The sequence below is a fragment of the Linderina pennispora genome (genome assembly GCF_002104995.1).
Source record: "Linderina pennispora strain ATCC 12442 chromosome Unknown DL89scaffold_27, whole genome shotgun sequence".
NCBI classification, from domain to species: Eukaryota; Fungi; Kickxellomycota; class Kickxellomycetes; order Kickxellales; family Kickxellaceae; genus Linderina; species Linderina pennispora.
The window spans coordinates 17205-30027 of NW_024468275.1; the positions used below are offsets into that span (position 1 = coordinate 17205).

The 12823-nt window shown below is 46.1% G+C and overlaps 2 protein-coding genes and 1 non-coding gene across 3 annotated transcripts; all 3 read left to right on the top strand.

Moving 5' to 3' along the window:
- Positions 1-57: 57 nt before the first annotated feature.
- On the top strand, positions 58-4385 carry DL89DRAFT_270878 (uncharacterized protein). The gene has a single exon (XM_040888837.1). It carries the CDS (start codon positions 107-109, stop codon positions 4274-4276), a length of 4170 nt encoding a protein of 1389 aa, XP_040739681.1. The 5' UTR covers positions 58-106; the 3' UTR covers positions 4277-4385.
- A 3126-nt stretch (positions 4386-7511) lies between these two features.
- DL89DRAFT_215363 (uncharacterized protein) lies at positions 7512-8279 on the top strand (the record flags this gene model as incomplete). The annotated part of the gene is made up of 1 exon (XM_040884284.1): positions 7512-8279. A coding segment is annotated over one exon (768 nt), but the record flags the coding sequence as incomplete, so codon positions are not given.
- Positions 8280-11738: 3459 nt separating this feature from the next.
- On the top strand, positions 11739-11810 carry DL89DRAFT_t158. The gene has a single exon. It is a non-coding gene; the product is annotated as a tRNA-Glu (tRNA).
- The last annotated feature ends 1013 nt before the right edge of the window (positions 11811-12823 follow it).

A 12823-nucleotide genomic window follows, 5' to 3' on the forward strand; every position in this document is an offset into this window, starting at 1 on the left:
GTAGGCACGCCCGCACATGGTATTCAGAAGCACGCATTTCTCCTTTTGCAAGTTTACCTACCCTCCGCTCTCCCTTTTATACTCTAAGCATAGACTCTTGTGACCGATGCAAGGCAACTTTTCTCCACAGGCGAAGCTGCACCGCGGCCACCGGAACTACCCTTCTCACAACGCCCAGTCCACCCGCAACCCCCCGCCACGAACCAATCAGAATTACGCCAATCCAACACAACAACACCCCCAGCACCAGCGTACCACCGGCGGCATGTTTGGCAAACTACGCATGTTCGTCGAGAACGTCGCCGATGCCTTTGACAACCCCTCGCCCACCCGCCGCGACATGCTGGTCGACCACTGGTCGCGCATTCAAGAGTACTATACTCCGCAGAACCAAGACGACCTGCGCAAGCTGGAGGTCACCGATACCACAATCCCCTACCACCTGGAATCTGCCCTGCGTCTGCTGGCCCTGGAGATGCTCGAGACCGCCGACCACGAAGCCGACGGCATCGCAAAGGAACATCTGGCCCAGCCGCTTGAGTTCGGCCCCTGCATCGAGTACCTCTTGCAGTACCATGTGCTGAACTCGCTGGTGGAGTTTGCCGACGCCGATTTGCCCAGAGGCATGCGCAAAAACGTCCTTCACTTCTTTGGCATCTTTATCGAATGCATTCCCCTGGGCCTGCTGCCAGAGAGCGCCATCCGGCTGCCGCTGGTCGAGATCATGCGCCAATGCCTGAATGTCGTACAGACCAGCCCCACCACGCTCATCAACCCCATGCGCCGCCAGGAGCCCATGGCCGGGTCCTCAACCACAACCGTCGGCAGCGTCTACTCGTCCATCGGCCGCAAGCAAGGCAAGCAGAGCTCAGCCACCACTAATCGGCTCGGCCAAGGATACCACTGCATCCCGAATGACAAGACCGCTGTCATTCTCTGCCACGACCTGCTCAAGCTCGTGGTCTCGCTGTTCACACGCCTGCGCGAACACTCCAACATGGTCTATCTTTTTTTTGACTGGGGCAGCGAATGGCAGACCACAGCAAAATCCGCCGATCTGGCTGTCGCCTCGCTGCGCACTGCCACCTCCGACTACAAGCAGCAGTCGGCCCGTGGCCACGAAATGCTGATCATGCACGTCATCGTCGAGTACCTGCTGGCACCCGGCATGACCGGCCAGCTAGCACGCGAAGCACTGGTCCTGGTCGTCCAGGTCCTGCTGGCCCCTAAGGACAAAGACAAGTATGTTGATTTCCTGCTCGACCGTGCACGCATCGCCGAGCTGCTGGTCGAGCACCTCGGATATCTGCACTCGCAAATGCCCGTGTACCGCCCAATCCCACGCACCCCCAACTCGCAGCTCTTCAGGAATGACTATACCGGCGGACGCACCATGCCGCCGCTGACACGGAGAATGCATCCCGAGAGCGCCAGCCTGGCTGGCCGCTTCAATTTCAAGGCGAACCTGCGTGACTTGCTCGCCAATGAGGGCATCATTCGGTCTGTGGCGAAGCGCGAGCAGCGCGAGTCGGATATTCTGGTGTCGGCGCGCAAGATCCTCGAACATGTCGATGCCTTTTTCCTGTGCTGGGAGCTGCTCGACGAGCTCTGTGTTGTTGGCCAGTGCGATTCACGGATCGTTGCTGCTGTCCAGAGCCAGCTATCCAACGGATTCCTGCGCACCCACATAGAGCCCGCCCTACTGGCTACCATGGCATCCATGAGCCAAGCCAACACAACCATATCGTATTTGACTGACCTGATCACCATTACACACAGCTCTCACGTCCTCGATGCATTATTCATGGTCCTGCTCGGGTCAGACCTGGCGCCCGAGCGCGCACCGCAGGACCGGCCTAAGAATATGCACTTACTGTCAAAGGAGGACCAGGAGCTGCTGGATTCAATCGAGGATGAGGCGCTACGTGCTGAAGCAGCAGCCCTGTTATTGCCGCCTGGCTTTGACCTGTCTACTCTAGGCACCACGAAGAGCGACGACAAATCATCAGGCTCCGAGCCCAACCCACTGCGCGCAACTCTGATCTCGTGGATGACTTACACCGACAACACCCACCTGTCCCTCAACACCCTGCGCCTGTTCGACACCATCCTGTCAACGATGAACCAATTCGCCTACACTAGCCTCGCCCTGCGCAACTTTTTGGACGAACCTGCTGGCAATAGCCACGCTGGCCCGAAAATGTCGCCGCTGGTCGGAGCCGCCTTGCCAGCTGCTTCGGCGGCCGACAGTGGTGATGACGATGACGAGAAGCCCCTGGCCAATTTGGTCCAGCCACAGGGCGATGCGCTTGGAGAGTTTTATTCTGGCCCGGCAATCGGCCTCGGCATGTCAGTGGCTGTGGACCAGGAGCTTGTGCGCGCCGTGGTCGAGCGCTTCCTGGACGCCAGCCCCAGCAACATCTCCAATGCAATGCCCGAGGTGGTCGTTTCGGCTGCCATTCGCATCGACGAGCGCCCGAGCCCCACTAACTCGCAGTCGCCGCGGTCACCGCAGGACAGCCAGTCGCTGCCTGTGCTGGATCAGCAGCTTGAGGCGCCACGCAATTTCCAAAACATGCGCAGCATTATTATGCGCGAAGCACAGGGATGCGACGAGTACGTCCAGGACTGCCTGCAGCGGCTGCGCGTCAATCAGGAGTATATCCGGAGGTGCTGGCAGAGCAAAGCCAAGTTTGTTCGCAAGCATGCGCCTGCCCATCACACTCAGCCTACATCGGACAGCACAACTGGCAATACCGAGGATGTGAGCCGCCAGATTGACGACTCGCTTGCAGCGTTCTATCCGGGAGGTTTCTTGGCGTCGCTAGTCAAGCAGTTCTCGCTGGTTGTCAAGCGCCATATGGCGTATAGCCTGATGCTGACATCGATGATCAACAAGCTTGCTTGCATTGCCGACCCAGCTCTGTGCGCATATTTGTTCTTGGCAAACAGTGCCACGCTACCAAAAACGCAGGTAACTGGCGATGCCTCAGAGGAGACGGAGAGCAAGCCGACTAAGCCGATGCTGCTGTATGATGGTTTTGTTAGCGCTGCAGCCGACGCTTACGTGAAATCAGAACGGGTACCCAAATTCTCTGCTCGCCTGGCCCGCCAGCACCGCGAGGGTGTCGAGACCGCCGTGCGGGTCGGCGCTGCGCAGCGACGTGATGTTGAGAAGGCCGTTCAGGCAATGCGCGCAAATGAGCAGCAACAGCAGCAGGCTGGGTCGCTAACCAAGCCAAACATAGTTAATGCTCTGCCCGATGCCAAAATTACTACTGGGCGCAGCTACGCAACAGCTGCCGCAGCTACACCGAAACCACAAACTAGCCAGGACCAGGCGACCAAAACCCAGCCTGCTACCGACGACCAAGACGATACCCCTCTGGCATTGCTCCCGTCGTCCACCAGCAGAAACGCCAACACCGGAAGCACTGAGGTCGACGAATCTTTGAGCGGCTTGCAGATCTCGAACGTGCCGCTGGACTCGACAAAGCCGTCGGATAGCGTGGCGAAGCAGCGCGGGCCAGCAACACTGAAGCAGGTGGTTGCACTACTGGGTACGCCGATCAGACGGTTTGTCCATGGATACATTGTCTTGGACGAGTTTGGCAAGGAGATGGCAGCAACAGCGCTGGCCCTGCACACACTAGAGCTCGATCGGGCCATGGATCGTGTCATGCGCGCCAATGCACTGGGAAGCGCCTTCCTGGGCGACGTGAACCAAGAGGAATATGCCGACCTCCTAGACTACTATGATCCGGAAGAACCTGCGTACCGCCGCGCGGAGGCAGTCAAGGAGTCACTGCGTATTGGCAGCAGCGTAATCGACCTTAGCTCCGGACGCAACCACCCTCACCACGACCGCAAGTCGCTTGGTATTATAGAGCCTTCCTCACCGACCAAGGTACGCAAGGACCGGCGACGCGGATCGGTCAGTGGTAAGTCTGGACGCAACAGATCGTTGTCAAGCACAAGCGGACACACCAGTGCCCTACTGGTTGCGCTGGAAGAGGCTGCGGTTTCGGCTCAGAACAAACAGAAGCAGCCCACTGATGATGGCAACGACGGCTCTGAAGGCGCTAGTAATATCGGCCTGGCTAAAAAGCGTAGCAGTAGCCGCCGGCGCAGCCGGCGCAAGTCAACACGCAGCGCCCAGCAGCTGCAGCAGATGCTGGCAGCCGATGGATCGCAGCCTGCAGGGTCTGGCGGCAACGTAAAGCGCAAAGCATCATCATCACGGCGCAAGCCTCAAGGTGCTGCGGTCTCACAATAGCAAGGCGACTTGAGTGGCAGGTTGTTTTAATAGATGCTAGTAATCACGCACATGCTGCCTTCTACATGCATATCTATATCCTGCTGATGCACCAACTACGAACATTGCTATATGTTAACAAAACTAATCGTAGTATATGATTGGCAAAGCGATAGCATATATAGATCACCATATGAGCATTACATGACCATTGCTGTAGATTTATGAAAGATCAAGCAAGCGCACTTGTCTTGAATTAGCCTGGGTTTGCCTATGCCTGGAAAAATCTCAAGATCTAATTACTTAAATCTAGACTGATACCCAGTGAGTGGTGGACTGCTTTTTTTTTTATTTTACAGAGCTGACTCTGTTGCAGTATATCAATTCACTCCTCTCTTTCAAAACATATGCACAGATATTGGCTTCAATATATTCATTTCTCACAGTTTAGCCTATATAACCTGGTGTGCCATAGTGATAGTGAGTCAATTATAGAATATAGTTCTTTGAGCAATCACAGAACTATGCTGATACATTTGCAAACATTTCAGATAATATGCATACTACAGAGGTCATTCAGAGTTACTTATCTGCACAACAATTATTTTTGCATGTTGGAGCTAATAGCAATTTCAGTGAAATATAAATTTCACCCAAACTGCTATTGGCATCTTGGAAAAGTTTCAGTGAACATAATTTCCTTATAGTTGCTTAGCTACATCTATTGAGATATGGACTTTTGTTGCCCAATGATAATTAACCCCAAATATGCAAAAGTTTTTCTTTCTAGTTGAAATTATGTTCACTGAAACTTTTCTAAGATACTGATAGTGGTTTGGGTGAAATGTTTATTTTACTGAATTGGCAATAGCAGTTTGAGTAAAACAGTAAGAAAAATATTTATATCTTAGTAATCATTTATAAGCACAGAAACATTCTAGACATAATAGTTAATAATGGGGGTTATACAGAGATACTTATCTGCCCATTAACTATTTATGCATGCTGGAACTATTGGCAATTTCAGTGAAATAAAAATTTCACCCAAACTGCTATCGGCATCTTGGAAAAGTTTCAGTGAACATAATTTCCTTGTGGTTGCTTAGCCACATCTATTGAGATATTGACTTTTGTTGCCCAATGATAATTAACCCCAAATATGCAAAGGTTTTTCTTTCTGGTTGAAATTATGTTCACTGAAACTTTTCCAAGATGCCGATGGCGGTTTGGGTGAAATTTTTATTTCACTGAAATTGCCAATAGCATAAATATGTATAAATAATTGTTGTGCAGATAACAAACTCTGAATGACCTCCAGGAATGACCCCCAATAATCATTGGAGGCCATTCACAAGTATAAAAGTTTAAAGAAACTAAATATCTATTAGCAGAATAACCAATTAACAAATAAGAAATCAATTACTAGCAGTAGATAAATATTTTAAAATACAGAATGGAGGCCATTCACAAATATAAATAGTTAAAGAAACTAAATAACTATTATCAGAATAACCAATTAACAAATAAGAAATCAATTACTAGCAGTAGATAAATATTTTAAAATACAGAATGTTTAGTAGTGGCCAAAAAGATTCTAGCAACTAGATTAACAAATAAACAAAGATGCCAAATATGGTGCTTCTACGAAACCCCCTTCGGCATCCTGAAAAATTTCAGTTGATTTCTTGGGACACAGCCTCTATCTCAGTAGAAGCATATTAATTGTGTATCAACTGAAATTTTTCAGGATGCCGAAGGGGGTTTCGTAGAAGCACCATATTTGGCATCAGAACAAGAAAACAATAAAAATATTAATAATTATGAAATAGCTAACCAATTCTGACTGATCTCCAATGTTTAGCAGTGGCCAAAAAGATTCTAGCAACTAGATTAACAAATAAACAAAGATGCCAAATATGGTGCTTCTCCGAAACCCCCTTTGGCATCTGAACAATAAAATAATAAAAATTTTAATAATTATTAAATAGCTAACAATTTCTGACTGAGCTCCATTATGAATGATCTCCTAAAATGACCTAGGTCAAATGTCAGGGAAGAGGAAACTAGGTAGTTTGTTCTCCTAGTGATGATTATAAACATGCTGATGAAACTAAATGCAAGCATTTACTAAAATATATTGGAAAAACTAGGCAGAATCCCTGCTGCTAGGAGCCAGCAAGGGGTATTTAAGCAAGTGCCAAGTGCACATACTAAGCCCTTATCTAAACTACGCATAGCTCTAGAAAAGGCTGCACTACTCTGAGTGAGTAAGCTGCCTTAGGTGAGTCAAAACCACCATAGCAGCATGACATAATATGTATATATTTCATATAGACACTAAATAATAATTAGAGTAGCTAGCCAGTAGTTAGATCAATAGGCAAATCTATGTAGGAGCAGAAAAATGTATTGATAGTGTGAGTGGAAAAGTAGTTGAGTTCTTAATGAAATGTAGAAAGCTGATGATTGCCAATGGGCAATTGCATATTCGCTTATAAAGGAACAGCAGAGTGCAACCTTGGCTGCGAATATGGCTGCTAGTGATCTGCAAACTGCAGTTGCGTTTCGTGATGCGATAGTGAGCGTGTCACAGCTCAAGCGGGCGATTTACAAGTGATAGCGAAGCAAAAACCGGTTGTAAAACAAGTCAGGGGCCGGGATAGATGCCCCAACAGAAGAATATTCTATTTTTCCATCTTCCAGCATTTTTGCTCTTCCTCCACTTTTACATCTGTAATATACTTTTTTTTTTTTTAACATGACAGACAAATCGTCGCCGTTTGGGTCGTCGCTGCTATTGCACGACATCCATACAGAGAACCAGAGGCTACGGGCAGCAAACACGCAAATGCTGCGCACCGAGTCCGAGCAGCGTGCTCGCGCGATCCAGTATTTGCAGGACCTGTTGTCGGACAGCAAGAACAGCAGTGCCGACGATATTGAGCGGCTGGTGCAGCTGCTTCTTGGCAGCACCGAGTGCGTAGTCCGCGAGACAGCAACCCACGAGAACACGGACTGCATGGGCATGGAGGACGCGGCAGTGCACCGGCGGGACTGGGATATGGCAGCGCTGCGGGAGCTGGCAGCCACAGGGGCTGTGGGCGAGCCTGAGGCTCTCAAGACGATGGCGGATGCAGGCGGGTTCGCAGTCAATGAGGACACACGGTTTATGGTGTTCAGCGAGGCGATGGGTGTGTACCAGGCTTCGGAGTTAGACAAGCCCTGCTTGGATGTGATCGCCGAGCAGAGCGGGTTCTTCTGGCTGGACGTGGTGGATGCGACCAAACCAGAGATGGACAGGCTGGCACGTGTGTTTGGAATCCACCCGCTGACAGTGGAGGACATTCTGGAGGACACAGGCGACAAGATCGAGGAGGTCAGTGACTACCACTTCGTTGTGTATCGGGCAGTGGACGCCGAGATGGCGGCATGCCCGATAGCCATGGTGGTGAAACGGCGGTTTGTGCTGACGTTCCATGGGCGCGCGACGACCGAGCATGTGGAGCAGGCAATGGACCGGCTGGCAGCCATGGCGGAGATCGGCGGGCAGTCGGTGGTGTATGTGCTGCTGGACGGGATGACGGACGCGCTGACCATGGCCATGCGCACCGTGGCATTGGAGGTGGACCAGGTGGACGAGCTGGTGATGGTTCTATCGCCACTGGAAAAGGCCGATGTTCTGCAGCGCACGGGGCTGGTGCGGCGGCGGCTGCTGGCGCTCTGGCGGCTAATACACGGCAAGCCTGAGGTGGTGCGGGCGCTGATGCGCATGACGCCCGACCTAGATGAGCGCCATCTGCTGGGCGACGTCCTGGATCATCTGAGCGCTATGCAGTCGGCCTGTGCTCATTGTGATATGGTGCTGGCGCGGGCTCACTCAAACTACATGGGCCAGATCTCGCTGGGGCTCGGCGATGCGAGTGTAGGCCTGTCCGTGTTTTCGAACCAGTTGCTAATTATTTCTGCCATTTTGCTGCCAACTCAGTTTGTCGCCGAGCTGTTTGGCATGAACGTGCCTGTGCCGTTCAAGCCGAACGAGGATACTGGCGAGCATGAGAACCTGCGTGCCTGGATGACAATCATGGGGAGCTGCATTGCCTTTGTCGTGATGTTTGGCGGGTGGGCAAAGTGGAAGAAGATCTTTTAAGCAATCGCGTGCTATGAGTGAATTTATTCATTACTTACAATAACTTTGAAGAAATTCTAATAGCTTTTATGGCTGTTGCGCGCCCACTGCAGCTGTCCCAGAATGTCAACATATCAGCCGAATCAGGTGACAGCAATCCAGGCGCCAACGAGAACCCCGCTACAGCCTACGATATGGAGGTAGAGCCTAGCCTCTGATAAGTTGCACAGACAACCATATTGAAAACTCCCCTACACAACTTATCTATTCCTTTTTCTCTCTGTTCTTCTGTTGGAATTTCAAGATCCTATATCTGTGAACTACATAGTTTTTCATCCTGTTGTCCTTTTTCTTTATTCTTTTTCTTTTTAGCTGTGCCACCTGAGCGATGGTATAAAACCTTTTCACTCGCCTCTCCCTTCCTACTTCTTTTTGGCTTTCTTCATCAATATACACTGGGCAGCAAAATTGAGTCGCAAATATGAAAATCAATAAAAACCATAAATAATTTCTCATAGGGACATGCGTTGCTCTTGACAAAATTAATTTGTGGTATAAGCCATGCACTAATATATTATATGTAGTTGCATGCCTATAGCTCTCGAAATAATCGTGATATTGACTTTTTGAAAAATAAATTTTTGACTCAGTTTTGCTCACAAAAATTTGTCAATTTATTTCTCAACAACTAGCATAGCCACCATAGGATTTTTTGTCCGCAGCGATATGCCTAGGCATCGAGTTGACTAGCCATGAACAAACGGTTTCATTTACTTCCTCATGTACAATTTCCTAGACCAATACAACGTAGGTGCCAAAAACGACATCGTTTTTGGCCTTTATCAGATCATACTCATAATGAAGCCCTATATGTGAGTAGCGCATCGTATCTAGGGGATGCCACTGATCATCGTACAATAGAAACAGCTCACACATCTAGCCAACATATAGCTCAAATTGCTATTTATATAATGAAGACTATTTCAGACATAATCTTTGCACTCTCCTACTGCATATCCTAGGTATGTAATTAAGGTATGTTTTATATCATCATGTGCATACTAGTCAGTGTGTCACATCCCCCTCTACTAAGGAAGCAATGGCAATAGTAGTATGGAGATATATACTGAGCAGCAAAATTGAGTCACAAAAAAAATTCAACTTTTACTTTATCATCATCATCAGATAACGTAGATACTTCTATTCATTATATGTTGGATGGGGCTTAGCATAGTATAACTATATGCAGTCAAAAGTTCGCTAAACATTGTACTTTGTATGATATCAAAGTAATAGTAAAAAAGTAGAAAAATTTAAGTGGTAAAAATTTGACTCACTTTGACTTCATAGAGCTATTTTGATACCATATCCTTTTTTGAATAATGGAGGTTATTCACAATTACTAAACTGGGTAATAATTATTTAAATATTCTAAAGCTATTTGTACTTTTATTATTTTTGCGCTTCTATGAAACCCCCATCAGCATCCTGAAAAATTTCAATTGATTTCTTATGACCTAGCCTCTATCTCAGTAGAAGCATATTAATTGTGCATCAACTGAAATTTTTCAGGATGCCAATGGGGGTTTCGTAGAAGTGCCCTTTCTTATATTTGTATTAATTTGTTAATCTAGCTGTTAATATCTTTTTGGCCATTAGTAATCATTCTGATTTTTAAAATATTTATCTACTACTAGTAATTGATTTTTAATTGCTAATTAGTTATTCTGATAAAAGATACTTAGTTTCTTTAAACATTTATATTTGTGAATGGCCTCCTCTGAGTTTAGAGTAGTGTATCTCTATACAACTATGGTTATTGCTTCTATAGTAGAGGGGGATGTGTAACACTGACCAGTGTGCATATGATGGTATAAAATATATGCTGACCACATACCTAGGATATGCAGTAGCAGAGTGCAAATATTATGTCTGAAGAAGTCTTCATTATATAAATAGCAATTTGAGCTATAAGTTGGCTAGATATATATACTGTTTCTATTGGACGATGATCAGCGGCATCCCCTAGATACGATTCGCTACTCACATATAGGGCTTCATTATGAGTATGATCTGATAAAGGCCAAAATTCATTGTTTTTGGCACCTACATTGCATTGGTCTAGGATATTGTTCATGAGTAAGTAAATGAAACTGTTTGTTCATGGCTAGTTAACTCGATGCCTAGGCATATCGCTGCGGACAAAAAAGCCTATGGTGGCTATGCTAGTTGTAGAGAAATATATCGACGAATTTTTGTGAGCAAAGTTGAATCAAAATATTATATTATAAAAATGTAAATTTCTTGATTATATTAAGAGTGATAGGCATGCAACTACACAAAATAGATTAGAGCATGGCTTATATCACAAATTAATTTTGTCAAGAGCAACGCATGTCCCTATGAGAAATTATTAATGATTTCTGATGATATTTATTTTTGTGACTCAATTTTGCTGCCCAGCATACATGCACATAGAGAGAAGGGTAATTCCGATCCTATCATTGACTCTGATTTCCTGAATACAATAATCTCTGACTCAAGCTCTTCTTTCCATTTGGCCTACTCATTATCACCTAGGCCAGGTGATGACAACATCATCTTGTCATGTCGTAATCAGTCCACAGTTGGACCACAACATGGTCACACATTAAGGGGTTTTATTTGTCTTCCTTTTTTTCTATTACTTCTCTTCTGTTCTTCATCACATGCCGCTGTTCCGTTATCAGGACGGACCGCCCCTGACTATCGCCGGTAGAGTTGATGCCCACGAATGGATTTGTGGCGATGTACCTGGCTCACGATGCCCACCAACAGATGGCCTCTGATGTGTGTACATCAGGTCTATACGGATGCGGGAACACTGTCCCGTGGTCACCTGGCAGCCAATAGCAGCAAGTAGCATACTCCGTTTGCTGAAGTCCATCCTGCCGAACGAGTATAAATACAGCCATGAACAGTGAGCAACATTAAGTTTTATTGTCTATTTTTTAGTATATGATCTCATTAAGGAACAGTTCACTGAGTTATATTTCTATTTAGTTTTCTAAAGTTAGTTATGCCCGTTACCATTGAAGTAGTAGATTACTTCGCAGATTTCCACGAACGAGAGAAAATAGTTTGGTAGTTTACTATTTCACTAGGATACCTGAATTTCCCGCGACCATTATTATTATTATCAATATTATTATTACCGTTTATTCACGGATAGTGTATTCAAGCAAGACCATCGACTACTATGTCTTACGCGCCCGACACAGACAGTGCTGGTGATCGACCCACTGATCAAGCCTCTCCTTCATCCTTTTTAAACCCCAAAATCTTGAACAGTGATTATCTCGGGAATAGCGCTTCAAATCCGCAATGGTCCAGTGGCTAGGATCCGACGCTCTCACCGTCGTGGCCGGGGTTCGATTCCCCGTTGCGGAACTTCTTTTTTTTGCAAAAGCTGTTGAATCCGGTGGCAGTTCACATTTGCCTCTTATTAAAGGGCTGCAAGTGCTTATTTAGCGAGATTGTCTGTATATTGCTTTAAGGGAGCCTGGTGTTTTTTATAGTTGGCGTTATTAACAAATCGGCCAATCTGGTGTTTGTAACTTCTTGTTACTGCCTGTGGAGTGCTCACTTAATCAATGTGAACTTGAATGACTCCCAGTTTTAAGTTAACCCATTCTAAACACTACAGCAATATGCTACTAGCCATTTTTTGTGCATTAAATGTTAAGAGTAAATTATTGTTGATATATTCCAAAGATGCAGTAGGTTGTACTATGTAGTATGATTCCTGCCACTAGGGGGTACCAAGAACTATTTATCAATGCGCTGAGTATAAATAAAGAATTCTAGGGTTTACCACAAGCATAGTTGGTACTGATACTCTATGGAGGTCATTCAGAGTTAGTTATCTGCACAGCAATTATTTATGCATATTAAAACTATTGGCAATTTCAGTGAATTAAAAATTTCACCCAAACCACCATCAGCATCTTAGAAAAGTTTCAGTAAATGTCATTTCCTTGTGGTTGCTTAGCTACATCTAATGAGATATTGACTTTTGTTGCCCAATGATAATTAGCTCCAAATATGCAAAGGTTTTTCTTTCTGGTTGAAATTATGTTCACTGAAATTTTTCTAAGATACTGATAGTAGTTTTGGTGAAATGGCAAAAATAATATTTGTATTTTAGAAACCAATTATATACACAAAAACATTCTGGACACAATAATTATAAATATCTCTGCCAAAAATATCTAGCAGCAAAAAATGGTTCTGAAAATGGTTATTCAAATATCTATCTAACTAAATTGCGAATATCTAAAACTTACAAGTCTAGGAATGACCCCCTATGTTCTAAATATCTTTTACCTAGTTTAGTGATTGTGAATGACCTCTAGTAATTTGTTGTTAGGACTATCTATGGCTTCAGCTAGTGATGCTGAGCA

Bases quoted from the DNA above. Each gene is read 5' to 3' on its own strand.
- DL89DRAFT_270878 (XM_040888837.1), top strand. From the start codon at position 107: ATGCAAGGCAACTTTTCTCCACAGGCGAAGCTGCACCGCGGCCACCGG.